General features: G+C 39.3%; 13 protein-coding genes and 1 non-coding gene across 14 annotated transcripts; 8 read left to right on the top strand and 6 right to left on the bottom strand.

Moving 5' to 3' along the window:
* Positions 1-267: 267 nt before the first annotated feature.
* On the bottom strand, positions 268-1,923 carry KLLA0_A11110g (sugar porter family MFS transporter; the record flags this gene model as incomplete). The annotated part of the gene is made up of 1 exon (XM_451484.1): positions 268-1,923. The coding sequence occupies one exon, from the start codon at positions 1,921-1,923 to the stop codon at positions 268-270; it is 1,656 nt and encodes a 551-aa protein (XP_451484.1).
* Positions 1,924-3,560: 1,637 nt separating this feature from the next.
* KLLA0_A11088g (uncharacterized protein) lies at positions 3,561-6,665 on the bottom strand (the record flags this gene model as incomplete). The annotated part of the gene is made up of 1 exon (XM_451483.1): positions 3,561-6,665. The coding sequence occupies one exon, from the start codon at positions 6,663-6,665 to the stop codon at positions 3,561-3,563; it is 3,105 nt and encodes a 1,034-aa protein (XP_451483.1).
* A 254-nt stretch (positions 6,666-6,919) lies between these two features.
* On the bottom strand, positions 6,920-7,768 carry RBP95 (RNA-binding ribosome assembly factor RBP95; the record flags this gene model as incomplete). Its single annotated transcript, XM_451482.1, has 1 exon — positions 6,920-7,768. The coding sequence occupies one exon, from the start codon at positions 7,766-7,768 to the stop codon at positions 6,920-6,922; it is 849 nt and encodes a 282-aa protein (XP_451482.1).
* Positions 7,769-8,513: 745 nt separating this feature from the next.
* On the top strand, positions 8,514-9,215 carry CTO1 (Cto1p; the record flags this gene model as incomplete). Its single annotated transcript, XM_451481.1, has 1 exon — positions 8,514-9,215. One exon carries the CDS (start codon positions 8,514-8,516, stop codon positions 9,213-9,215), a length of 702 nt encoding a protein of 233 aa, XP_451481.1.
* Positions 9,209-10,729, top strand: POL4 (DNA-directed DNA polymerase IV; the record flags this gene model as incomplete). The annotated part of the gene is made up of 1 exon (XM_451480.1): positions 9,209-10,729. One exon carries the CDS (start codon positions 9,209-9,211, stop codon positions 10,727-10,729), a length of 1,521 nt encoding a protein of 506 aa, XP_451480.1.
* A 230-nt stretch (positions 10,730-10,959) lies between these two features.
* PGK1 (phosphoglycerate kinase) lies at positions 10,960-12,210 on the bottom strand (the record flags this gene model as incomplete). Its single annotated transcript, XM_451479.1, has 1 exon — positions 10,960-12,210. One exon carries the CDS (start codon positions 12,208-12,210, stop codon positions 10,960-10,962), a length of 1,251 nt encoding a protein of 416 aa, XP_451479.1.
* Positions 12,211-13,083: 873 nt separating this feature from the next.
* Positions 13,084-14,691, top strand: KLLA0_A10989g (uncharacterized protein; the record flags this gene model as incomplete). Its single annotated transcript, XM_451478.1, has 1 exon — positions 13,084-14,691. The coding sequence occupies one exon, from the start codon at positions 13,084-13,086 to the stop codon at positions 14,689-14,691; it is 1,608 nt and encodes a 535-aa protein (XP_451478.1).
* Positions 14,692-15,064: 373 nt separating this feature from the next.
* Positions 15,065-15,595, top strand: KLLA0_A10967g (uncharacterized protein; the record flags this gene model as incomplete). The annotated part of the gene is made up of 1 exon (XM_451477.1): positions 15,065-15,595. One exon carries the CDS (start codon positions 15,065-15,067, stop codon positions 15,593-15,595), a length of 531 nt encoding a protein of 176 aa, XP_451477.1.
* Positions 15,596-15,920: 325 nt separating this feature from the next.
* On the top strand, positions 15,921-17,126 carry KLLA0_A10945g (trimethyllysine dioxygenase; the record flags this gene model as incomplete). The annotated part of the gene is made up of 1 exon (XM_451476.1): positions 15,921-17,126. The coding sequence occupies one exon, from the start codon at positions 15,921-15,923 to the stop codon at positions 17,124-17,126; it is 1,206 nt and encodes a 401-aa protein (XP_451476.1).
* A 379-nt stretch (positions 17,127-17,505) lies between these two features.
* Positions 17,506-19,518, top strand: IFM1 (translation initiation factor 2; the record flags this gene model as incomplete). Its single annotated transcript, XM_451475.1, has 1 exon — positions 17,506-19,518. One exon carries the CDS (start codon positions 17,506-17,508, stop codon positions 19,516-19,518), a length of 2,013 nt encoding a protein of 670 aa, XP_451475.1.
* An 81-nt stretch (positions 19,519-19,599) lies between these two features.
* Positions 19,600-20,886, bottom strand: TSR4 (small subunit rRNA maturation protein TSR4; the record flags this gene model as incomplete). The annotated part of the gene is made up of 1 exon (XM_451474.1): positions 19,600-20,886. The coding sequence occupies one exon, from the start codon at positions 20,884-20,886 to the stop codon at positions 19,600-19,602; it is 1,287 nt and encodes a 428-aa protein (XP_451474.1).
* A 619-nt stretch (positions 20,887-21,505) lies between these two features.
* KLLA0_A10879r lies at positions 21,506-21,576 on the top strand. Its single transcript has one exon. It is a non-coding gene; the product is annotated as a tRNA-Gly (tRNA).
* Positions 21,577-21,964: 388 nt separating this feature from the next.
* On the top strand, positions 21,965-24,223 carry GCN20 (putative AAA family ATPase GCN20; the record flags this gene model as incomplete). Its single annotated transcript, XM_451473.1, has 1 exon — positions 21,965-24,223. The coding sequence occupies one exon, from the start codon at positions 21,965-21,967 to the stop codon at positions 24,221-24,223; it is 2,259 nt and encodes a 752-aa protein (XP_451473.1).
* A 45-nt stretch (positions 24,224-24,268) lies between these two features.
* On the bottom strand, positions 24,269-27,295 carry DIS3 (exosome catalytic subunit DIS3; the record flags this gene model as incomplete). Its single annotated transcript, XM_451472.1, has 1 exon — positions 24,269-27,295. One exon carries the CDS (start codon positions 27,293-27,295, stop codon positions 24,269-24,271), a length of 3,027 nt encoding a protein of 1,008 aa, XP_451472.1.
* Between the last annotated feature and the right edge of the window lie 517 nt (positions 27,296-27,812).

Below are 27,812 nucleotides of genomic sequence, written 5' to 3'. Positions count from 1 at the left end.
TATCTATCTCATGTAATGGGAGTTTCAATTTGTTGGAAGCTTTGACGTGAGCCTCGTGCTATATTTATAGTCATGTAGAGCCACTGAGTTTGTCGTCTGCCACACAAAGAAAAAAAAGACAGAAGATAGTAAGAGCATAAAACCATGTTATGGATTGATATTGTTATATTTGTTTGAAATAATTCATTTCATTTCTTAAGTCATTAGAGAAAGATGCGCTAGTAATTAGTTCGAAAAATTTATTTATTTGTCATAGCTGGTCACTGTTTAATTGGAGTTGCTTGCTGAGTCGGAACGGTCAAGTAGACCCTTTTCATTAGAATGAACATCTTCCAAATGTTGTGGGTTACCCAACAAGCCCAACTTGTTACCTTCTTCATCTTTAACGATAGGTAGTTGTGGAATGTAATTAGCAGTCCTCCATGCTGGAATATTATCAACCCACATTTGGTCGATTTCTTCTAAAGTTTTCCCCTTAGTTTCTGGGAACATGAAGAAAGTTTGAATAGTCAAAGCAACAGAGAAGACACCAAAGATGATGTAGGTCTTCCAGGAAATGTTTTTGAAGGCAGATGGAACGAACATAGCCAAGGCAAAGTTGAAGGCCCAGTTAGTTGCTGCAGAAAGGGCAGAACCCTTAGCTCTTTCCATGTTGTTGAAAATTTCAGAACAGTAAATCCAGATACCAATACCCCAAGTTGGAGCGAAGAAACAGACGAACAAGTATGAGGATGCAATGACACCGTTAGCAGCGGAAGTGTTTTCACTTGGAATTTGAATAGTAACAGTATCATCACCGTTGACACCGCCTGGGGCTGGAACGGAGTAAGTAGCCAAGATACCAGCGACAGAGAACAACCAAGTGAACATGAAGATACCACCAATGATCAACACAGGTCTTCTACCAAATTTATCAATCAAGAACAATGCTGGGATAGTCATAACAACATTTAGCACATATTGAATGGACGAGGCAACCAAGTTAGTGTTACCAGTGTAACCAGCCATGTTGAAAATGTAGACAATGTAGTACATCATAACATTCATACCACATAGTTGTTGCCACATTTGAGCAGAAACACCAACGATTGTTTTTGGTAAAGTCTTCTTTCTGAATAAATCTTTGTAACCGAAGTTCTTGGCAGCAGAATCGATGATGACTTGTTCCTTAATTTCTTCCAATTGGAAACGAACTTGTTCGTTGTTAACGTCACCGTTAGCAACGATGTTAGCAACGATGAGAGAAGTTTCTTCCCAACGATCATGGTTAGCCAACCAACGTGGGGATTCCGGGATAAAGAATACACCGACCATTAAGATCAAACCTGGAACCATTTGCAACCCCCAAGTGATTCTAAAGGCAGCAGCGCCATCAATGAAGTGACAACCGTAACCGATGTAGAATAGGACCATGATACCAACGGTAACAGAGAATTGGAAAAGACCAGAAATGGTACCTCTAATCTTTGGTGGGGAGATTTCAGAACAGTACACAGGGGCAGCAGAGGAACCGAAACCAATACCCATACCAGAAATAACACGACCCACGATCAACATGGCTTGGTCTTGAGCAGCACATTGTAGAATGGCACCAATAATCCATAGAGCAGCACATATATGCAAAGAGACTTTTCTACCAAAAGCATCAGAAAAGTTTGGAGAGATCAAAGAACCCAAGAATGAACCACCTGCCATAGAAGCAGTAATACCACCGTAAGTCAAAGAGTCAGGATTACTGAAATAGTCCTTGTAAACATCGGTACCAATCATAGAAGACATCGATGCGATATCAAAACCGAACATAAGACCGGAGATACATGCTATGAAACCGATGACGTAAATGTTGTAGACATGGGGGAACTTTTTATAAAACGTTCCCTCGTATTGGATATCACGTAGCAAAAGCCAATTTTTCAATGACATTTTGTTGTTATTAGCTAAAGTTGATGTTTGTTATAGTTTGTTATAATACGTTTTTTAATTGGGTTATTGAATCGAAAGGGAAAAAAACAGAAACAAACAACCGAAAAGTGTTTTCGAATCGACACCAAGAAGAGGCAAGTTAGAAGGTTTATTACCTGGCTTTTATATCAGAAACAACGGATTAAATCTTAAACCATTCAAGCTGGAAAATAGTGTAAATAGAACTAAGAAAGAAAAAAAAACCCTCTGATCATTCTACATCAGTTACGCTAATTTCTTAGCCCGTTGATTAATTAGTCTGGGGCAACATCGTCGATGGAATAACGAAACATTGTCCCAAAGCGTCATTGTGTAAGGAGCTAAAGAAAATCCGGCACCAAGGAAGAGCGGGGAGGATACAGCCTGCCAACTGGCAACGGTGGACTTTCTAACATGGAGAGCTTTCACGGAACACGACGATGCGATGAGCATCTTCTATCAATAAAAGAAAAACACTACAATCCTCAACATTACCGTTCTCACTCACTGCTCGGAATTCTGGGTCCTGTCACTTTTCTTCCAGCCCAACTATACCATTGATAATATCGTTTGTAAATGGCGTTACATTCCGCTGACCGGAGTATGATACTCCATGAACTAACGAAACCAGCACCCCTTCAAGGTGTAATAATGAACCGAGTTGCAACAATGACACCAAATTAGCAATACGGAACAATCACTAGCCTGTCTGTCGGTCTGCTGATGAAAGTGATACGAAATGTAAATTACGAATCGTCGAACTTTTTCAGTTCCCTGAAATTACTTTTTCATTTCTGAGATGGCGGTTTTGCTGTATGTCTTCGGAAAACTGCTCTGCAAATGTTTCTGTGTGCAAAGTCATTTTCTCATATTTGTTACGTCTTAAAAGAATCTGGCGGGGAAAGAAAAATTTCTGGGGAACAGTTTTTCCGTGACATGTCAGATGGGGACCGAGGAAATAGCCAGTCGGAATATTTCCTTACTAAAATTTTTGAGTTTAGTTCAGCACTTCTTCTCCTCCAGTTTTTTTTTTAGTGCGGGGTCCGCGACATCTTCAGTGTTATGGCCGTAATGGACAGGGTCAAGGACGAATGGTAGGTATCTCCAGATATTTTTGTTTGCGTTTTTGTGTATTTGTTTTCCTTCATGATGGATTAACCCCAGATTATCGTGTGCCTTCCACGACTGTTACTGTGGCAGACCATACCGGAGCTCTGCGGGATGTGTTAGAAAAAGTGGGCTTTGTTAATCCGATCACCAAATGATACCCTCATGGTTCTGTGCCCAGAAGATTAGTAGCGGAGCATTGTATGCCGTGAACATGGCGGTTTCGGACCACTATGTTCCGATTAGAGTGCCACGTACATGCACTGCGGACGGTGGTCCATGTCGTTACCCTGGCCATATATTGGTCGATTAAACCGGAGGAAGGTGATATGTGTGTGCCTGGAGGGCGGACCACTGTGGTCCGCCCGCTATCATCTTTTTTTTTTCTTCTCTTTCTTTTAGCCGAAAACAAATGTTTAACTTGATATTGACACTTAGCACTTTGATAGCAATGGATTTCAACTAAAAGGCTTTACTCAAACGCAGTGATATCACGTCATATGTGAATCGGATTAGGGGTCCCGAAATAACTGGCGATAACTGCTAGGTATTGTACAATGTATGGTGGCAGGCGTCTTATCAGTATTCTGGGGTAATTGTAGCATATAGTTCTGTGTGAAATAGAAGGTGTCATCGTTGAATTCAGTTTCTGGTTTGTTACCCGGGTTTATGGTCTGCCATAGCGTTACATTCCAGTTACTGTTACCGTCAGATCTGACTCTCCATACGTAAATATGGTTGTTCTCAGTTGTCACAGCGTAGAACTGGCCATGGATCGACGTGTTACTTGAACCCTGTGGGGCGCCTATGATGTTTAGATCCTTGGAAACTGTTATTTCTGATAAATGTGTCAGCTCGGAATTCTGTATCGTAAAGATATTGCACCACAGGGTGTGCGTTATTGTGTCATAACTGAATATGCACATATGTTTATTGCTATCATCAAGCATCCCATATGTAATTATGCTTCCAGGTACTTTTCTTGGGCCTTGTTTGACAAATGTCTTTCCATTAGTGTCAATTTTTAAAAACTTAAAGGCATTGTCATTTAGGATAATTCTTGACCCGCCAGCCACTTGTAGTGGCCACTTGTATTCATTCCAGTTTAGCGAGTCTGTACCTATCAATTCGATGAGTTTCCCCCGAGTAACGTCAATCAATAATTCATTTACTGACATTCCATCTTCGTATAGTACAAATATGTTTCTCCCTTTTCTGTCACCACAGTACACATTGAGTATGAGTGAATCTGATTCGAATACTGCGCATACATGTCCATCTTGAACGTTTACAATTTTTATTTCTGAAGTGCTGTAGGCTATTACCCATGGGTACACGAATGGCTCTAAACACATTTGTGTTCCAGCATCTACAAACGTACGATTCCCATCAGTAGACAGGATTTCGAGCCTTCCCTCGACTAAACTTCTAACGGATGTCAGTGATGCCGTTTTTGAACTGCAATTTTTTAGCCACACTTCGTTTAATACTCCTTCACAATTCAAACTATTTCTGAAGTCGCTGCCTAAAACTTCGAGCTTTTCAAGATCTATACTTGCTATGCTTTGATCAAATCGCAGCACATGTTCCCCATTTATCTCTATAATATCATGCAGCTTTTCAAATCCTTCTGGTATGTTTATGCTGGTAGTTGTTCCGCTTTTCCAGTCCGTTATGCTAATTTCATCCTCATTCCATATTAGAATGCTAAAGATATCCTTTGGAATGCAGATTGATTTGGCACCTTTTATCGAAAACGGAAGTGGGAGCTGCTTGATATCCTCTAAATCGTTGATGTACAAATTATTTGCAGTTATTGACAAGAAAGTTCCTCTGACTGTAAAAAATTCAATGAATGTGTCCTCAGTTTCAGGTAGTAAGTCGTCTATCAGCTGAAATTTTATCTGCTCACCTTTAACAATCTCCAGATAGTATGATTCAGGTGCGCAAATCGATGAGATTCCGATTAACACATACTGTTGAACCTCGGGATCATCACTTCTAATTGAGATGGATCCAAATTGAAAACTACCAGAAACCGCACATTTTAAATCAATAACTCTGACATCGTGGAACACTTTGAATTCGGACATGAATGTGATAAGATCAAATGTTATTTGAATATCTGCTGATTTAGCGGGGATGTCATACAACTTATTTTTTGAATGAAGTAGAGTTGAATGTTCATATTTATAAATATGGTCTATCTTTTCGTATCCTTCAAATACCCATTGTTCATCTAGTATATTGTTCAATAACATCACAGTAGGTTTTATCGCCAATTTGTTTATACCTGTATCTTGAAAAGTGATATCATTTAAGTCAACGGTATAGCGTATTACTTCTCCCCTAGACAAAACGAGTATGGCTATTTCGTTATATCCCACCACCCGTTCTAGTATCAAGCCATCAATAGGTATTGCAAGTCTTGTAAGCTCAGATACAAGCACCTTGTTGGAATCTGTTACTAAGCTTAATAATATGACCCAATTGTTGAGGATTAAGAAATTGACACTTTTAAAAGGCTCCTCGATCACCTTAAACAGGCTATAATCGATAATGTCAGCTGAAGAAGCAAACACGAGATCTAAAGAACCAACGTCAATTTTCTCTGTCCCTGCCGAAACTATATTAGCTTTTTTCATTGAACCTTCGACGAGTAAAACGTTGTCTCTATCTAGTAATAGTATTTTATCTTCATCTTTCACATCATTGATAATAAAGTTACACTCAAAAAACCCATACCCCTGCACATCTTGCTCTACTACCCTTACATGGTTCTTTTTGAAGTAATCAATGTAAAGTAATTTCCCGGATTGCCATGTTATAGTGTCAATATCGCAACCTAGTTGTAACAGAACGTTGAAGTCTAACTTGAAAAAAGCCCTCTCGCGCTTATGCAATGATAACACGCACATGAGATGCATTGACGTTACAAATCCTATAAGATCATTGGTACTGGAGTAAGTGAGTTTAGCAGTAAACTTTGGGGGTACGTTATCAAGTTTATATGAACATACCAACTCGATATCATACTTTTCAGCTGTCTGGTGGTAGTGGAAATCCATGGAGTATATCTCTCCAGAGGCAAGGCATAGAATGCACGTATCATTTTTATCAGAACACTTCTGGTTAGGTATTACTAACGCATCTACTATTCTGTTTGGCGCTAAAAATTTAGCATCGGATCCTAGTACATGAATGGTTCGTTCTGTTAGTATTAATAAGTGGTTTGGGCTATATTCTGGAATACTTGCAGTATCATCAATTTGTTCCATATCAAAATCCCAATCAAGCAAAGAATCGAGCCCCATCGAATCTGCAAGTTCGTTTGGCCAATCAGCACCAAATTTGTTGTATCGCTCCGTTTGACAGTATTGTTTCAAAGATTCGAACATTTCACTTCGTTCAATGTCAGTTGTGAAGAGACGTATCGGCATTACTTTGAGCAGCGGAAAAACATGTTTTCGATCCAATATATCTGTTTCAGTCAGTTTTGACTCCTCGATTGATTCCCACGGGAGATCATCGTACCGTGACGGGAGTTTAAAGGGCTTTCGCAGAAGATCAACCACAAAAGATCCTTCTTCATTTACAGTCTCGATATTTCGATTCATTACAATGTATACTATCCCTGTAATTTGATTGCATGAATACTGTAAGGAATTGCAATGGCCCGGCTTGGTTCCAGGTCAATGAAAGTACTGCATTCGCTCGTCGTGATCATTGCTATTGTCATGATGCTTCTAAGATGTATCCATCCATCACTCAACCTTTTCTGATAATGGGAAAAAGGCGCCGAGCGGTAGTGATGATAATATCACGTGACCATTTCTTTTATTGAATGATAAAAAGTAGTTACACGCACTATTCAGCTATTTAGTTCATATTTAACACCCCAGGTATCGAGCATGGAACGTACTCTTTCCAGTAGCTCTTGGCTAGGTGGTAGGATCTCGTTTATTTTATTAGCTGTATCCTCTTCACTTTCGTCAGACTTTTTGGACATTTCTGTTTTGACATCTTTATCCTTGGACTCATCATCGGCGCTCTGTTTCTCTTGATCTTTGGATGCTTCTGTAGCTTCTCCCAGCACAATCTTAGCCATTTCCTCTTTCTGCTGCTCTAGATATTTATTTTGCTTCTCGATAACATCCAAACAACTTTCTTGTAGCTGAGCCTTCGAACCACCCTGTAAGTCCTGGAAATATCTCACTAATAGCGGGTTGAATGCTGATGGGATCTCATCAGTGATAACGAAATGTTTGATGAGCCAATTCTGTTTCTGTTTACTGAACTTCCATACATCTCTTACTACGTTTTTGTCAGCTAATTCCTCAGAGGGTGATATAATTGATACGTTTTCCTTTACACTAGGAAGCTCTTTCACGGCTTCCGGCAGCTCCACTTCCAACTTCAATGTATAGAAATCGATCAAATACCTCAATTGATCCTTCAACACAGTTTCCTTCTTCTTAAGTCTATCCTCTTTGGCCAATTTCTCTCTTTTCCTGTCTTTACTCTTTTTTGCAACTTTGTTGCCAGTGCTTTTACTATCCGCATTGCCACCTCTAATAATCCTTCTCTTCTCTTTCTTCGAAAGTGAACCGTTGGAAAGATGTGTAGACACAATGAGTGAGTCTAGCTCATCATCGATCTGATTCCCTTCCTCTGACTTCTTGATCTGGAACCTTTTCCAAGCAGGTACGTGTTCCGACATCTTAATATATTGTTTATTGCTGTGTTGCTATATTTCTATGATATTAACAGAGCCAGTAATAGTTTCTACAGTTCAGATATACTCTGTATACTATCTCATCTCATCTCATCTCATCTAAAGCTCTTCTTTTCACCAAATTTTCAGCTCAGTTTTTCAAAAAGAAATACTTTATTTACTATGGGAAAAAAGATTCAAATGGACTCAATGAACTTTGAACTCGTATGTACCACTTTATATTCTCATCTCGAATGATATTTTCTGACATATGATTTCGTTTTTAGTCTACCAATCATAAACTTATTGCTCGGCTGGGTCTCATCGTTTGGTTCAGACTACTGTGTTGGACTTGAGAGGATTTTCTTCTCTTGTTTTATTCAACGGTTAGTATTTCTGTCCTCGAGAATCATAATTGGGCCTGAGCATAGACTGAAATACCAAAATCAACAGTTTGAGTTGGGTCCCTACGATACTACTACGGGGACTTAATATAGAAGCTTGATTACATTCTTTTTATTATATTTAATGTGTTCTTAGAATTTCCCAATGTAGACCTCTCTCTATTCTTGTCCTTTCAATAGTTTTTTTCTCCACTAAGGAATAGCCTTTGTTTAAATCCCAAACAAAATGAAATCGTTCTTTCACATTAAATCTTGAACTCTTGAATGGAAACTCGGCAAGTATGGCAGACCAGTTCCTTCACGCTAGATAAAACATTGGCTGGTCGGAGTTGTGTTAAGAAAAAATTATGTTGAAACGGATTCTTGTACTTGATTTTGATGGCACTATCACCACTAGTGATACCACCAGTATCATTGGGCAATCTGTTTACAATTTGAAATCAGTACCTGTCGCATGGACTCATTATACCAAGATATACGAGGAATGCTATATTCCAAAACCAGAGAATTTGGCACCTGATGCTTGGAAAGTGGTTTGTGATTATGAACGTGCAAGCAGAAGGTGTGAGCTAAGTTCAATCAACGAACTAGAATTGCAGGATCATTTTAAAGATGTGGTGATCAAAGATCTCCTGCAGCTCGTTAAGGAAAAAGTAGATATCAGACCTGGATTACAGGAGCTGATGCAGCAGTATAACAAGACGTACGTGCTTTCGTTGAACTGGTCCAAGGACCTCATACACGACCTAACGGGTATTTCCAAATCGGATATCTACTGTAACGAATTAAAATCACGTGATGGGGAAGTTTACAGCGGACAATTTACAAAGCAAATATTGACCGGTTGGGACAAGTACGAGATGTTGAAAGAGATTTGCGATTTAGACAAAGTGCAAGGGGACCAGAGCATAACTTATATTGGAGATAGTTTTGGCGATTTGCCTTGTATTCTGGCAAAAGAAGTAGATGGATACATTATTGGCGATCGCTTGAAGCATTTGGATATAGATGTTCCTACTATTCAAAGGTTCGATGAGGTAAAATGTTAAACGGTCATAAGTTCCTTGTACTACCGAATGAAGATACTAGTAGGCGTCGGTACATGCGTACTTTGATCGATAAAAATGGTGGTCAACATGGGGTAGAGATTGGTTTGATTGATGATAGTTTTGTCCATGGTGACCATATTATTAATCACAAGTTGTTCTATAAGGAAATGAATCCGAACGATGTTCCCTTAGATCAATTGCGTCTATTCAAACTTTCTGATTTGACCAAATGGTTGAAACATAGGTTCTTGGATTTCTCGAAACCTTTGAAGTTGCATGAGGAAGTTGTAGTGGAGACGGACTCGCAAGAGTCCAATACTGGTGTCCCGGATACGCACCAAGTTACCAGTCCGAGCGAAACCCATGACACAGCGGATACAAATGTCAGTCACTCTTCTGATGCGAATCTAATAATGCCTATGAATAATCCGAATTACAAACTTATAAAGGTGCTCAAAAGTTTAGAGAAAAGGTATAAATTACAAAACGATACGTTTAGATATTTAGGTTATATGAAAATGATAAAGATTCTTCAAAACGTTAGGGTGAAGATCGAATCTGAGGAAGATGCTATAGAGAATGGGTTATCGAAAGGGTTATCGAAAAAGATTCCGTTTCTTCTTAAACTAGGCGAATCTGGCTCTGAGTTGAAGATGGATACCAGTGAGCAAACTTTACTGTATTTTCAAGAATGTCACGGGATAGGTGCTTTCAAATCGAAACAATACGTGAATATGGGATACTCTACTTTTGAAGATCTTATACCGTACATGAATTGGACGCAATTGACTGGATTAGCGTTCTATGAAGATTGGCAGTTGTCTATTCCTAGAGAGGAAACAATGAAACATGAAGCCATAATACGGAAAGCAATGAACGAAGTTAATGAGAACCTCTGCATGGAGATAACGGGATCATATCGTCGGGGCCAACCCAGAAGTGGCGATATCGACATTGTAGTTCATATGCCGGGGCAAAATGATTTGAACTATATATCACGAGAATTGGAAAAAGTCATCATTAAATTGACTGAAACAGGATACATCATCTGTCCTTTGAATTTGAACGAGACTTTAAAAAGTCTGTTCCAACCATGGTTCCACAAATTATTTTCTCATTTCAACAAACCATTTGACGTCAAAGCCTACGATGAACCAGTGCACAAGTTCTATTGCGGTGCTGCTGTCACCAAATATGAACCGGACAGAATCAAAGATGCAGATGCTTTAACTTTAAAAGGGAACGACAAGAAGTATAAAATGGATATTGGTAAAACTTGCCGCCGAGTAGATTTCTTATTAGCTGAATATCAAGGCCTCGGTGCCACTAATGTGTATTTCACTGGTAATAACAATTTCAACAAAAAATGTAGGACAATTGCCAAACAAAAAGGATACGTACTAAGTAACGATGGGATATACAAGGATGGACAATTGATACCTGTTGCGGACGAATATGAAATCCTTGATATGATTGGGGTAGATAAACTCAAACCCACTGAGAGGAATTTGTAATGCCCCTCACTGCTCTCGTATAGCATAAATACAGTACATATTTATTTTCATGCTAGCGTTTGGGGTTGTAACAATTCCATGAATCTATACGTTTTTGGTCTTGATATTAAAGAAAGTAATTATGTATCATAAAAAGTTAAATTTATGTGGAGCTTTTAAATCATAAGATGCTCATTACATAAGTGGAAAAATGTAGGAAACAAGAAGGGAAGGGATGATGGATCCTACATTTATTGCTTGTTGGACAAGAAAGTGACACCAGGCAATTCTTTACCTTCCAACAATTCCAAAGAAGCACCACCACCAGTGGAGACGTGAGAGATCTTGTCGACGACACCGTACTTCTTGGCGACGGTAGCGGTGTCACCACCACCGATGATGACGGTGTTACCAGCTTGAGAGGAGGCGACAACGGCGTCCAATAGAGCTTCGGTACCCTTAGCGAAAGGAGCAAATTCGAAGACACCTGGTGGACCGTTCCAGACGATAGTCTTAGCTTCAGCAACAGTGGCAGCGAAAGCCTTTCTAGATTCTGGACCGTTGTCCAACCCTTGCCAGCCGCTTGGAATACCTTCCTTGTCGGTGACAACCTTTGTGTTAGCATCAGCAGAGAACTTGTCACCAATGACGAAGTCAGTTGGCAAGACGATCTTGACGTTGTTCTTCTTAGCCTTTTCGACCAACTTTGGAACCAATTCGGCACCAGCAGCATCGTAGATGGAGTCACCGATTTCAGTGTTTTCCAAGACCTTCTTGAAGGTGAAAGCCATACCACCACCAATGATCAAAGAATCGACCTTGTCCAACAAATTGTCGATCAATTGAATCTTGTCTGCAACCTTAGCACCACCCAAGATAGCCAAGAATGGTCTGGTTGGGTTTTCCAAAGCCTTAGCAAAGTATTGCAATTCCTTGGACAACAAGAAACCGGCAGCTCTGTTTGGCAAGTCGAAACCGACAATGGAAGAGTGAGCTCTGTGAGCGGTACCGAAGGCATCGTTAACGTAAACATCGGCCAAAGAACTCAATTGTTCTCTGAATTTGGTAACAGCAGCCTTGTCAGCCTTAACCTTGTTACCATCCACCTTTCTGGAACCTTCTTCTTCGATGTGGAATCTCAAGTTTTCCAATAGGAAAACTTCACCGTCCTTAGCGTTGTTAACGGCATTGGTGACTTCTTCACCAACACAGTCATGCAAGAAAGTAACTGGCTTTTGCAATAGTCTAGACAATTCATCGGCAACTGGAGCCAATGAGTATTTGTCGTTAACTTCACCGTTTGGTCTACCCAAATGAGAGGCCAAGACAATGGCCTTTGGCTTCTTTTCCAAAACGTATTGAATAGTAGGCAGAGCTGCTACAATTCTTTGGTTGGAAGTGATCTTCTTACCGTCCAATGGGACGTTGAAATCAACTCTGATGAACACTCTTTTACCAGTGACATCCAAATCCTTGACAGTCAATTTTGAACTCAAAGACATTTTTATTAATTCTTGATCGATTTTTTTGTTATTTCTGAAGTAACTCTTAATGTAGCAACAGATATATTTAAATATTGTTGATGGTTTAGGATGACAAAAAGATGAAAATAATAACCAATTGAGTTGAATAGATTGATAATGAATAGCAACTATTGAAAAAGAGAATTTTCTAATTAATGAATCCCCTTTTGACGTATATTTATATGTAAAGTTGATATAGCTTTAAAAGACAAAAGCCAAAAAGCCAAAACCATGAGACAATGAATGTCATGTCAAGCAATTCATTAACTGTAGAGGATTTCGAATGAGAATTAGAATCAGAAGACTCTTGAAGAAGGGCAGCGAACGAATCGTGAGAACGCTTAAGGGAAGCAAGATGAGTATAGTGGGAGCTGGCGGCGTGTAATGTGTGGTTCTCGGGTGAGGTTCTGTGGGGCGAGCGACAGGTCGCTAGAGTTAAGCTTCCTGATCTACGTAGCGTGGTGCATTTGCTGTGGGGTGTTCTGTGTCAACATGTGTCAGCTTCTTGTTTTGGGAAGACTCCGGGGGGACCAGACTCTGGGCTTCCACTAGGACGAGATCGTTTTTTTTTTCTTTCTTCGATATTCCATGTCACGTGCCAACGCACGTGACATGGAATTTCCCTTTTTCGTTCTCTTTTCTAGTCGTGTCAAATCATCAATCACATTTGTGATCATTTAGCCATATGCTGTATACTGAATGCTGAATGCTGAATATTGTAGACTATGTGCAACGTACTATACATGTGCTAAACTGAGCAGACAGACAATTGGATTACCGGAAATTGTCTTCTACAACATATACCTTTGATACCATAAAAACAAGCAAATATTCTTACTTCAAACACACCCGATGAATCTACTTGCCAAGGATGAAGATTTAAGGTACATGGCTTTGAAAGGGTACATCGACAGCAATTGGCAAAATGTCGAACCAATCCCCACTGAAGACAACAGTTCGGCTTCTAGTGATGAGGAACGTGTCGTTCTCATGGGCTTACACGATACCAGCGTACTTATCCAGGATTTAGCATCGACGTCACTTATTCAATCGTTTTGCAAATGCAAGGATATCGCTGCGGTGTACACTTTGTTCCATAGTCTATTGAACGATATGTCGCTTCCCTGTACGAGAGGTCTCAAGACGTTACTCGTGTCTACGAGTGCTGAGGGCAGGCCCGTGTCAGTTTCACTCGAAAACGTTACGAAATATTGTCTTAATTTGGTGGAACATCAACACTTGATGCAATCCATCCATTGGGACGTTTTCATCGAGTTGATCAACCATTACTCTGAGTTAAAACCGTTGGATTCGCTATTCTTGCAGGAATTGGTACCGTTGAACCCGCCAGATAATGTCATCAAAGCAGTGGTACCGCATCTTTCCAGATCCCTAATTTCAAACTACAACAACTTCGATGCTCAACAGTTACTTATGATCTCAGAGTCTTACCCTCATAAATTCACCAGAGACAAGGCAAACAGTATACTTACGGAATGCGTTGATCAGAGTTCAGATGTTTCCTTAGAGAAAGTTAAGATGTGCTACAATTTATTCTGGTTCTGGTATACGCCGCAGGGTGGTGTTCCGACAGAGATTCTCAACCTTCTCGACCGGTTCAAGAACATTACCAAGGATGAGGGCGATTTGAACGACGCGTCCGATTCCGATGAGTTTGATATTTCGTTATCTGAAGATGAGGATAGCGTACCAATGTATGAGGAAACGCAAACAGGTAACGGGAACCAGGAAGAAGTGAACGAAGTGATCTCCCAGTTCGAATCGTTGATCAGCTCTGCATCATCTTTCACACAGCAACATCAAACCACTACACCATCCTCTCAGATAACGCAACCACCGAGATTGTACTCCGAAATACTCGTTTCCACACCGGCAGATTCCGAAGAACTGTTGGAAACATGGCTCAAAGAGTATCAGGATTACGATCTCAATCTTACAAAATCAATCATTGACCAAATCTTGGAATCTGAATTCACTCTTTTCCAATGGCAATGGCTCATCACCATGGCATCAAGACTACCAACAGATGCAGTAGTCCAGTTTCTACCCAGATCCGTCACCTTCCTCAAACCAATGAAACGGTTTGTCCAAGTGATTCAAGTGGGGAACTTGAAGCAACGACAGGATGACGCATTAAACCTCAGGTTGCAACTCTGGTCCCTAATAGACTCGCTACTAAATTTCGATGACCCGCTAAATCTAGACCAAGTGTTTGTCCTCACACTAATCATACCGTACCTACAATATGGGCTCAAAGACTGTGTAAAGGACAGCACATTCCAACCGGTTCTACTGAGCATTTTGGACAAATTAAAAGACCATTGCAGCCCTTTAATCATAACGAACGAACCGCTTTTACAATCACTGGAAGAACTAAACCAAGAACAACACCCATGGATCATCCCCACAATAAATTCAATCAAGTTCAAGATGTTATAGCCAGTCATCAGCAATCCACCGTAGTAAATATCCATGTCCCAAGTAGTAAATAATACCACCACTTTTCATCATCCGTTACCCGGACATTTCCTTATTTTCTCATGAAATCGATTTAAGACTGATTCTTAATCATCAGGAATACCTGGTTATTTATATATAGGAATATATATAAGACGGATTATTCTCTTGAAGCATCTTTGCTATCGTCTAAACTTTAAGCAGCGTACGTTTCCCAGAGGACTGAGGCACTGATTGATATAGACTCTAAGTATTGTTTGAATACAAGTTTTACACTGGTTCAAATTACAAGGAAACACTGTTCGGAAAATACGACCCTAAAATTATTGTACACCAGAAATAGAAATCGCAAGAGATGTCGACACCAGGCCATCGTTTGCACCATAAGCATAAGCACGCTCATGATTTATTTCCACCGGAAAATAAACAGTTCATGGAATCCAGAGACTTTACCGGGTTAGACAACCCTCCGGAACCTAAAAGGACGCCCAATCCGTTTGCTGAAAAGAACGATTCTAAGGAGGACTCATATGTCAATGCTTTGCTGTCTTCTGTTTCACAGAAACTAAAAAACCAGCAGCAGCATCCCAGTTCGACTAGAGAACAGAGACATATTTTCCAGCAGAAATCTGTGCCGCTTAGCGCAGAAGAATCGCCGAATTCCGGTGATGAGATCAAGTTTTCCAATGGTTATAACGAAGAGGAAAGACCAGATCGTGTTAACCGTGAAGGAAAGAAGAAAAATGGTGAGCTAGGTCTTGGATCACTGAATGGAACGGAACAGGCTCCTGCACCACCACCACCAATAAGGAGAAACTCATCGCTCTACGAAGATTTCAAGAAGGCTTATTATCACGATACGCATATGTTTGATTCGCATAAATAGATACGATCTTACTTTAGTATCACATTTCAACCAGTAACCCACAATGTGGATGCTATTTTTACTTTACTTCTCGCCCCATCAACCCTATGACAACATGATAAAACACATCGAACATAGATATATGTATGTATGTATCTCTTTTTATATCCAATTGCATTTCGTTTCTCTATGACAGATATTCCCCCATAAGATTTAAATGACCAAAATCAGACCTTTTTTCCTATTAACAACAGGTTCGGAAAAGGGGACGCCAAGTAAAGCACTTTTGACACCATTTAAAGTGCGCCTGGTGCATATACTGCGAGTGTTCGTTTAAGACAGGGAAATGACAATTCAGATAGTGGATTCGGTTGAAAATAGGTCATTCGACAACTATGTAACGATTAAGTTGAATGACTCGTTGTATTTATTCCATCTAGTCTATTTGAGAGACAACTGTACCGGCAAAGAAAGCTTCCATGGTGAAACACATCAGAGACTGATTGATATCTTCAACGATATCGATTTGGAGAAAGATTTGAATGGTACTGTCGTTGTTGAAGGTGATGAATTGGTTGTGAAATGGTTCGACGGTCATATTTCAAGATTCACGGAAAGATGGCTCTTGAACCACGCATATTATCCAGAGAAGAACGTTATCAATAACAAAGCAGTTAAGTTGCCCAATCGCATCACCTGGTGCAAGCAAGAATTTAATGAATTGAAACAAGCTAGCGATCACTTTAAGAATGACTACAATCATATTAACGATGATTCTACAAAAAAAATTATCTTCAATGAGATTTATCAGTACGGCTTCACGTTAATTGACAATGTTCCTGTGTCCCTCGATGCTACTAAGGAGGTATCTGAATTGATTTCAATCATCCGTCCCACGCATTATGATACTGGCGTATGGGATTTTACCTCTGATTTATCGAAAAAGGATACCGCATATACCTCACTCGCTATCGATATGCATACGGACGGTAACTACTGGTATGAGACTCCTGGGTTACAATTGTTCCACTTACTATTGCATGATGGCCAAGGTGGTGAAACTAGAATTTGTGACGTTGCACACATCTTAAAACTAATTAAGGACAAAGCTAACGAAGATGAATCATGGCAAGAAACTTTGGAAATTCTAACAAAACAACCAATCGAGTTTCATCAATCAGGGGAATCTGAGAATGTGTTCATTGAGAACAGGTACCCAATTTTGCAAGTTGACAAGGACGGAGAATTGATCCAATGCAGATGGAACACCAGTGACCGGACGTCCATGTTAAAGGGTACTAAGTATCCGGTGAATGAAATTTACAGAGCTATGGCAAGATTTAACGACTTAATTAATGACACTGACAACTACGTCAGATTCCCACTGGCACCAGGTACTATTTTAGTCTTTGACAATTGGAGAGTTTTACACGCTAGAACCGCTTTCAACGGCAAAAGAAGACTATGTGGGTCATATTTGACCAGGGATGATTTCCTTGCCAGATACAGATCTCTACTATTCAATCGTGAACAGTGGCTCGAATCAGTTTAGAAAGATCACATAAAACAAATTTTTAACGAAATTGAATTGAATGGCACCACTTATGTACTCATATCATTTAGAATCATTAAAGTTCCACCGTTATTAAAACGACCGTTATATCTGATAACTATCTAAGACATGGAACTTTCCATCTTTATACTCTTAACGTTTTTAGCATTTTATATGAAAAATTATATGATTCAATCCAGACATTTACTTCTCTATAAACAAGATGAGATGAGCTGTTCATTTAAGTGCAAACATGTATCTTATATCTAAAGTGTCACTAAGGTTCCATCCGTATTTAGATCTTTCATTCGGCTGAGGATATATTCGTTTGCTTTTACTGAATAAGTTTCCTTACTGCAGGAATCAAGGCATTCATCACATGAAACCGATGTTATCAACAGTTCCTTTAAGACCGTGTTGCAGACTAACCTCTAGGTTGCCACTGTTGACACGTAGCATTCATATTTCGGGTATCAATCTTGCTGGGAAACACAAGAAGCGTAGCTTCCCTTCCAAAGAGTTGAAGAAGTTGACATTTGATATACCCAATCATACTTCTGTTAACAATCTATCGAATCTTTTAAACGTCAGGCTTGAGAAATTGATCCAAGATTTGAAGAAACTCGGATTTACACACGCTTCATCGAATTACATTCTAACCAAGGGATATATTGAGTTGATTTTACAAGAGTATAACTATGATTTCGAGGTTAATGAAGTAGTCAACTCGTCAAATGTGTACGACGAATTAAAATCACCAATGAATCCCCGGTTTCTCGAAACTCGACCTCCTATTGTTACCATCATGGGCCACGTCGATCACGGTAAGACTACTATTTTGGACTACCTAAGGAAATCTTCCATCGTGTCGCAGGAACACGGTGGTATCACCCAACATATCGGTGCGTTCCAATGTGTCGCTCCAATCTCTAGGAAATTAATCACTTTCCTTGATACACCGGGGCATGCTGCTTTTTTGAAGATGAGAGAGCGTGGTGCTAATATCACAGATATCATCGTTTTAGTAGTATCGGTGGAAGATTCTATCATGCCACAAACTTTGGAGGCCATCAAACATGCGAAGAACTCCGGAAATGAGCTCATCGTAGCAATTACTAAGATAGATAGAATATCAAATTTAAAAGAGCGTGCAGAGGCCATTGAAAAAGTGGAAAATTCGTTGATTGTTAATGATATTGAACTAGAAAAGATTGGAGGCGATGTCCAAGTTGTACATATCAGTGCCAAAACAGGTGAAAACATGGATCAATTAGAGGAAAGTATCATTTCATTGAGTGACATTATGGATTTAAAGGCTGAAAAGAATGTTAAGACGGTCTGTGAAGGATGGGTTTTGGAAAGTGAAGTTAAGAAAGCCGTTGGGAATGTAGCTACTGTGCTATTAAAAAAAGGTGTGATGAATAAAGGTGACATTTTAATTTCTGGTAATTCGATCTGTAAAGTTAGAGCAATGTTGAACGAACATGGTGCCCAGGTGACTAAGGCGTTACCTTCACAAGCTGTAGAAATTGTAGGGTGGAAAAGTTTGCCAAACGCTGGGGATGAGGTAATTCAAGCCAAATCAGAGTCGATTGCCAAGAAATATGTTGCCAGGAGACAACACTTACTTCAAGAGGAAAAAGAAGCAGAAACTGTAGAAAAGCTCAACGATGAGAGAGTAGCTCAAAGTGAAACAAAGGCTTTGAAAAATGACATAGATGAAGTAGACGAAGATGAAGAACAAGCTGAAGTAGAATCTGGTCCAAAAGATGTTAATTTTATCATAAAGGCAGATGTTTCTGGTTCAGTGGAAGCCATCGTTCAAAGTATCGAACATTTAGGTAATGATGAAGTGAAATGTAATATTGTCGGTTCATCAGTCGGAGTACCCGCCGAAAATGACTTGAAGATGGCAAAGATTACCGGGAGTACTATTTTATGTTTCAACTTGGATAATGTACCCAATGATATCATTAACAATAAGGATAAAATACCTGTGAAGCAGTTCAATGTTATTTATAAACTAATAGAAGACGTCACAGAGACGTTGACAGACAATTTGAAGCCAATATTCGAAGAGAAGCAGATTGCCGCTGTTGAAATCCGTGAAATTTTTGAATTCAAGGTCAAAAGGAACTTTATTAAGATTGCCGGTTGTAAAGTTATTAATGGTAAAGTCAGCAGAAACTCCTTAGTAAAGGTTATCCGTGGTCCTGAAGAGGAAGTTATTTATAAAGGTAGAATTTCCACGATAAAACAGGGTAAAGAAACTGTTCAAGATGTCAATAAAGGCAACGAATGTGGTATTACGTTAGAGAACGATTTTGAAGGATACCAGGCTGGTGACAAACTTATAGTTTACGAGAGTGTTAAAATTCCCCGTTTCTTGTAAATAGATTAAAACTAATTTCCATGTATATATTTATGAATGCAGCCTATAAAAACATGAGTTTTACTCCATACAATGATTCTATCAACCTTTGACTTCGTCATAATCAATGGGTTCCCACTGAACCTTGACGACTTCCTGTACGTAGCCAACTTGATTCTCATCGAATTTTGGAATGTAATTCTCGATGTCGGTATACACCATGATGGTGCCCCAATCCATACCATCAGTCAATGACACCTCTTCCTCAAGATCTAATATCATCTTAGGCATTAGTTGCATTTCAAACACCCTTCTCGACGAAGGATTATATGCAGGTTTAGCAACCAAATCCTCAAACTCCTTTGGAGTTTTGGCATAGTAAAGAGGAAGTCCTCCCAAATCGTAACGTAAAACTTGTCCCGGGTTGTAACTGACAACTTCTTGGAACTTTTGGAAAACGTCATCGTCTAAAAATTTAGATATTTTTTCAGTCCTTGGATCTAGTTTCATTTGATTCTCTTCTAATGAATCAAACGCATCATCTGGTAGTTCTAATGCAGTTTTGTCAATCTTCAAATTTTTTGGCAATTTCAAATGATCTGGGGTGCTTTTGAAGGTCTCTTCTTCAACAAATAGGAAGTAACCAGGGAAAGCCTTTGATGAATCGAATTCTTTGTCCTTCTTTTGATCGTGCAATTTTCTTAACGTCTTTTGGCTCACTGGAGCATTAGAAGCTCCTGTCTTGGGTTCGGGTTTGATATTTTCTGTTTGAGCAAACGGATTGGAAGCTGCTGCAGCAAATGGATTTGCGGCTTCTCCAGATTTACTTCCAGTGACTGCGAATGGATTCTTATCGAATGGATTTTTATTACTATTACTGTCGACTTCGTTTGCAGAGAATGGATTTAATTGAAACTCTGTAGTCTGTAGCTGTTCCATCTTTTGCCCTAGCGTATCCACAGATGTTGTCTTCTTAACACCTCTGATACATTTCACAGATCCGTTCTTTCTTTTACACTTCGTACAATAGAACACATATAAAACTCTGGTATAGTCTGGGTTGATATAACTCTTGGTAGTCAAGTTTATCTTCTTCTTCTCACAAATTGGTTCAATGATACCTAAATCAACTGGCGCAAAAGCCTGCACCAAAAGCTTCATAAAATCGGCGCTCTTGCAACTATCACATCTCAAAATCTCTTCGGATGGTGGAGAATCAGGTGCTAGCCAACAGGGTTCACCTCCAATGAATGTATCTTCTACTAAAACTTCATCATCTTCCTTTATAGCAGCATCTACAAGACCTAAGTAAACGTCACTTTTCTTCTTGGTTTTATAGTCGTATTCATCCTCTTCTCCGGCAGAGTGTATCTCCTCGATATTCGACATGCTCTTTACTGCAGTATTTCAGTGTGTTAAGGCCTATCTACAGGTTGTAACTGTTTACATATGGGTCGAGATACCATGCGATGAGCTGTCAATGTTAGTATTTCGATTCATTTTTTTTTTTTTATATTGAAAAGCTATGCATATACTGCGGTCAAAGGATGACAGTATGAAATAAATGCCAAACCTGAAACTCATAGATAGTGTGTTTACTATACTAGACGACTCTGAGATCCGGATGTTACCGACAAAAATATACTCGTATTCTGAGAATCTTTTTGGACTTTCCTTCACCTGGGGAACAAACACACGCTGGGATCACCAAGGTATTTAAATTTCGACATTTCAGCATATGTGATACCTTTAACTCATGAATACGTTTGCACTACCTTCTTTTAGAATGAAAGTACCAATTTAGTTGGAAAAGTTCTTTTTCAAGATCACTTATAAGATTCCATGTACGGGAGTTCAGTATGGATGAGATTTTGACACGTCTAGTGTCCGAGTAATTGCAATTGTAGATTATACTTGAAACAAAGCTGGAGCTTCATTATTGTTCACATGACGTGTTTAAAATGGTTTTATAGCTAAAAATAATAAAACACACATCAATAACTACTAAGCATCGGTGGTTTAGTGGTAAAATCCAACGTTGCCATCGTTGGGCCCCGGGTTCGATTCCCGGCCGATGCATTCTTTTTTGCAATTAATCACTATCATTTTTTTCAATTTGGAGCTGTCAAATTGCTACTGATTCTTCTTTGATAGCGCAGATACACCTTCTTTTCAATCGCTAAAGTGGTCGAAGAGTATAATTGTCGATTATTTGAGTCTTATCGACTACTATGTCTCTACTTCCTGATGCTCATCGCACTGTTTTGTCTGTTTCTCGAATGGCTGGCTCCCATAGTAAAATCCCAATATTGAAAAATTTAATCATTTAAGCATCTATTTGATTTCAATATATTCACTATCATCATCGAAAATTTGGATACAAACAGCGTACTAGTCCACTCTCCAGACAATTAAATCAACTCGAATAGCATCGGTAAGTTAGACAAAAGATAAAATACTATTATAAATGTCTAATATCGGTCTACAATTACGTCAAAGTGCTCCTCAAGTGGACTCTATCGTCACCGATTATGTACTTGGTTATTTCAACCATCTATCCAATGCGACTTATGATGCAGTCCAAAGTAAACAATTGGATCTAGATTCAGAAGTCTCCTTTTTAAGAGACTTGTTGTTAAATGCTGGTGCCAATTCAGAAAAGATTTCTAAAGTTATCAACGAGATGGAAGGTAAACTGTCCGGTCAATTGAAGGAAAATCAAGCAAAGTTAGAGTTAACTGGTGATACTAGTAAGAGATTATTGGATATTAATGTCCTACAGAGTCACAACAGTAAGGATAACTTGAATAATTCTTTGGCTGCGCTAGGTGTCTCTGGTGATATTGAACACGCTGGTAGAAAGATGGAAACTAGAGTTGATTTGAAGAAGTTGAGGAAAGCTGAAGATAAGATTGCCAAGAAAGTTGCAAAGAGAAATAACAAGTTTGTTAAGTATGAAGCATCTAAATTGATCAATGAAGGGGAAGATGATGATTATGATTCGTTCTACTTGAAGATTAACCCATTAGAATTTGGATCCGGTGCTGGTAAATCAAAGGACATTAAGATTGACACTTTCGATTTGTATGTTGGTGACGGTCAAAGAATTTTGTCCAATGCCCAATTGACATTGAGTTATGGTCGTAGATACGGTCTTGTGGGTCAGAACGGTATTGGTAAGTCTACTTTATTGAAAGCTCTTTCTAGAAGAGAATTGAACGTTCCAAAGCACATTTCGGTTTTACATGTCGAACAAGAAATCAGAGGTGACGAAACCAAGGCATTACAAAGTGTGTTGGATGCTGATGTCTGGAGAAAGCAATTACTATCAGAAGAATCTAAGATTAATGAAAGACTACAAGAAATTGAAAACTTAAGAAAAGAATTTAATGAGGAGAGTTTAGAAGTTAAGAAGTTGGATAACGAACGTACAGATTTGGAAGAGCATTTGGAACAGATATCTGAAAAATTGATAGACATGGAATCTGACAAAGCTGAAGCCAGGGCGGCTTCCATCCTATACGGTTTAGGTTTCAGTACAGAAGCTCAGCAACAACCTACAAACTCTTTCTCTGGTGGGTGGAGAATGAGATTATCCTTGGCAAGAGCTTTGTTCTGTCAACCAGATTTACTTCTATTAGATGAACCCTCCAATATGTTGGATGTCCCATCTATCGCATACTTGGCCGAATACTTAAAAACATACCCAGCTACCGTCTTGGTGGTGTCCCATGACAGGGCATTCTTGAACGAGGTTGCCACTGATATCATTTATCAGCACAATGAAAGATTGGACTACTACAGAGGTCAAGACTTTGATACTTTCTATGCTACCAAAGAAGAACGTCGTAAGACCGCTCAAAGAGAATACGAGAACCAAATGGCGTACAGAAAGCATTTACAAGAGTTCATTGACAAATATAGATATAATGCTGCGAAATCCCAAGAAGCTCAGTCAAGAATCAAAAAGTTGGAAAAACTACCAATATTAGAACCACCAGAAGAAGAAAAAGTCGTTAACTTCCACTTTCCTGATTGTGAGAAACTTTCACCACCTATTATTCAATTACAAGATGTCTCCTTCAGTTATAAAGAGAGTGATCCTCTATTAACAGACGTTAACTTGGATGTTCAAATGGATTCAAGAATTTCATTGGTCGGTGCTAATGGTTGTGGTAAGACTACACTATTGAAGGTGATGATGGAACAGCTAAGACCAACCAAAGGTTTTGTATCAAGAAACCCAAGACTTCGTATTGGTTACTTTACACAACATCATGTTGACTCCATGGATTTGAATCAATCTGCGGTCGACTGGATGTCCACTGCGTTCCCAGGTAAAACAGATGAAGAATACAGACGTCATTTAGGTGCATTTGGTATCAGTGGTTCGTTAGGTATACAGAGAATGCAATTATTATCTGGTGGTCAGAAATCGAGAGTCGCTTTTGCAGCTCTATGTTTGAACAACCCTCATATCTTGGTATTAGATGAACCTTCTAACCATTTGGATACTGCTGGTTTGGATGCACTCGTTGATGCTTTGAAATCTTTCAATGGTGGTGTTCTAATGGTTTCACATGACATTTCCGTTATTAACAGCGTCTGTAATGAAATCTGGGTTTCTGAAGGTGGTAAAGTACAAAGATTTGATGGTACCATTTTCGATTATAGAGATTACATTATTGCAAATGCAGGGAAAGCTGGTTTCGTCAAAAGACAATAGTTTTTATATAATGTACATAATTAATAAATTAAGCTATAACCGGGTTCATTTCAATAATAATTGTGCCTTACGTTTACTGGTAGCAGGATCGAGAACAGATTTGAGTTGAACTTCTACCTTATCAAAGACACTGACCTCTTTCGAAACACCGTTTTTATCAACAAATCTCAAGCTAAATTGATCTTCAATGAATTCTGCGCTTTGTGGATTTTCAGTCAAGTTTTCTAATCTGATCAACCCTTCTACACCGAATTTGGGTACTAATACGGCGATACCATTGTTGAAAACTTTGATGACATAACCCGTCTCCGTTGATTCGTTATTTCTCATCACCTGGCCAACATAATATTCTATACTTGCTCTACCGGCAAATTGGGCATTTCTATGTTTCTTGTTAATATTTCTACAAATCATCTCCATTTTTTGTTTATCTCTATGGGAAAGATCTAGGGCCTCATAGCCAATTGCACCTGCTAGTTGTCTGTGAGCTACGACATCACAGTAACGTCTAATTGGAGACGTGAAGTGCGTGTAGATATCGACAGCTAAACCATAATGACGGAAATCTGCGTAGGAGAATGCTCCTGCATGGAAGTATTGCGCGGCCATCATACAACGAGTAGACATGATACGGATCAAAGTGTTAAGATAAGAATCATTTGGATCTTCACATCTGTCCAAAGAGTCCGCCAATGCCTTTGACGATTCAAGAGAAATAGACATGCCCTTTCTGACTTGAAGCATTTCGTTCAACAGTTCAAAGTTAGTGGATGGAGGTGCTGCATGCCTTCTCAACATAGCAGTTTGAGGGAATGCTTCGTAAATCTTTCTAGCAACAGAAATGTTAGCTAACAACATGAATTCTTCAACCAAAGAGTTGGTGTCAAGAAGTTTCTTGATTTCAACTTCGTTTGGATCAGAGGTTTCACTATCCATATGAACTTTAACTTCAGGGGAAGCCAAATTTAGCGCACCTGCGTCCAACCTCTTTTGTTTCAGTTTCTTGGAAAGTTGCAAAAGAGCCCTCATTCCAAGTGTCAACTCATCTTTAGCAGTTTCATCATCGATACGGTTTTGAGCTTTTTCGTAAGAAAATGCTTCTCTGGATCTAATAACCGATTTTGTGAAATCAACACCAACAATGTTAGCATCGTTATCAAGCTCCCATACAACGGAAAATGCAAATCTATCAACATAGGGCTTCAATGAACAGAGGTCAGTACCTAATAGCATAGGTAACATATCGATACGTTTATCGACTAAGTAGACAGAAGTACCTCTTGAGGCACCTTCTGCGTCTAATGCGGTACCCGGTTTAACGAAATGAGTAACGTCAGCAATATGGACACCAACTTCCCAGTTACCATTTGGAAGTTGCTTTGCGTGCAAGGCATCGTCAATATCGACACATCCTGGAGGATCAATACTACAAATCAATTTATCTCTGAAGTCCTTTCTGCTTGGTAATAACGGGTCATTTCTGATTGCTTCTGGATCGGTGAGGTCTTCTGGTGCTTTCCAATCGTGACCTTCCTTTGGTAAACAATCCAAAACTTTCTTTGAGAATGGCCTGTATTCAACGTCATGTTCTAATAATAGTGCTTCAGTTTCTGCTTGTGCAGACTCGATATCACCTAAATCTCTTACGAAATGGCCCAACGGGTATCTATAGTTCTCTGGCCAGCAATCAACTGAAATGACAATTCTTTTGTTCAGTAGTTGTTTGGCAAGTCTAGTCCGAATTCTAATCTTTGGTAAACATTTATCCATTAAAATTACAAAGACATTTTGAGTACCACTGCTTTGAGGATCCACAGAGGTTGGGGTAATTTGACCGACATACTGCCTCCATGATCTTCTTGTAATCCCAACAACCCTGGCTGTTGGCTGAACTTTGTTTGACTTTTGAGCTAGGATGGCAGATTGAGCTAATAGTCTACGGTCTTTATCAGACATAATAGCACCAGAGTCATCTAGTACACCTGATGGTTCTCCTTCATCATCTTCACCATCATTGTCGGGATTATCATTGACGTTGAAGTGTTCAGAGTCCATTGTCACTGTAGATGGAGCCTTCCATTCAGATTGGGGAAGAAGCTCCACTACAACAAGATCTCCGTTGAACGCTCTATTCAAATTCTTTTGTCCTAACACTAGAACAGGTTTCTTAAAAGTAGGTAACGACACAGTACCCTCCAAGAAATTATACTCCGAGATTTGAATGGAACCCTGGTACAAAGAACCATTTTTCAACCCACCCATAATTCTCGATGTAGAATAATATTCTGGGAAAGAGAACTCTGCCTTAGCAGCGCCATGACCTTCTGGATCATCTTCCAACATCTTGCTGGACATACCTGATATTGGAGCCAAGTTAGGGATCAAATCCTTTATTTCCTCACTATTTGGTAGCATATCCACATATTCGGCCAACGATTTCGCCACCAAACTATCCTTTAAGGCTGCTTGTCTGTTTAGACGATCGTTGGTAACAAAAACGATATTAATACCCTTACCCTTCAAATGATTAGTGTACCATTCCACAGTTTTCCTGATCGCCCTATCGTTTCTATCGTTGATAGATTCGTTCCCGGTTCTATCAATAAAAGTGTATTCAGAGAACTCGTTATGGAAAACAACAAATCTCTTCACATCATCCTCGCTATCTCTACAAAGAGCTCTAATTCTTGTGTAAATTGGATAAGATTTATTTCTTACTTCATCCAAAACAATCTGAGGCACAATAACGTCAAAGAAACAATTTGGGTTCTCTAACAAGTCAATAGATTGTATAATGATATTGGCATCAACGACAACGTAATGTTTCCCCAACCCTTGTAACTCTTGTGGGGTTTCAGAAAGAACAAACTTCGGTAATTCTCCAGCTGCATTAGGCACAATAATGTTAGGACAAATGTCACAGATCCTAGAAAGACATGGGATATCTTTTCTCAAATAATGCTCCCGAACCACCTTCTGGGCACTACCGTTTCTGGAACGAACGAAAACCTTTTGCGTCACAGTGAGACCGTCACTGATCCGCTTCCTTCTTAGCTGCTGAACAGTAGCCATGCTAAACAGAAGAGTATGACGTTTTATACTTCTCCAGTCTTGTTCTTTTGACTATTCTCGACTCGATGGTTGAATAGAATGACGCAACGACTGTAAGGAAGTGTAATCGGCCGATGAAATGTATGTATTAAGTTCAGTAATCCTACCTCATCGCTGTATGTCTTTTTTTTTTGGTTGGCCTTTGAATAAAAGAGTGTAGATAGAGTTGATAGATCATGAAATGAAAAATAAATTATAGTTACCCGGATACATTTATTCAAGTCCGGGTAACACACAAAAGAAAGGTTCCAAAATACTTCTAGAACGTGACCCGGCCACCTAGAACACCATTCGAGGGTTTTGTGGCACTTTCCAAAAACTTTAAATTTCTTTTTGATAATTCCACAAAGAAATACCCGCAGGAGTGGCCCCGCATTCTTCTTTTTTACTTTCTTTTTATCAACATGCCCTTCAGCATCACCTCTTATGCGGCACTTTGTTCTTTAACGGCACACAGTCTGGTACTGGGAATTGAATA

The sequence above is a fragment of the Kluyveromyces lactis genome (genome assembly GCF_000002515.2).
Source record: "Kluyveromyces lactis strain NRRL Y-1140 chromosome A complete sequence".
NCBI lineage: Eukaryota > Fungi > Ascomycota > Saccharomycetes > Saccharomycetales > Saccharomycetaceae > Kluyveromyces > Kluyveromyces lactis.
Note: the sequence above shows the minus strand (reverse complement) of the source record. Positions and strands in the feature narration are given on the sequence as shown.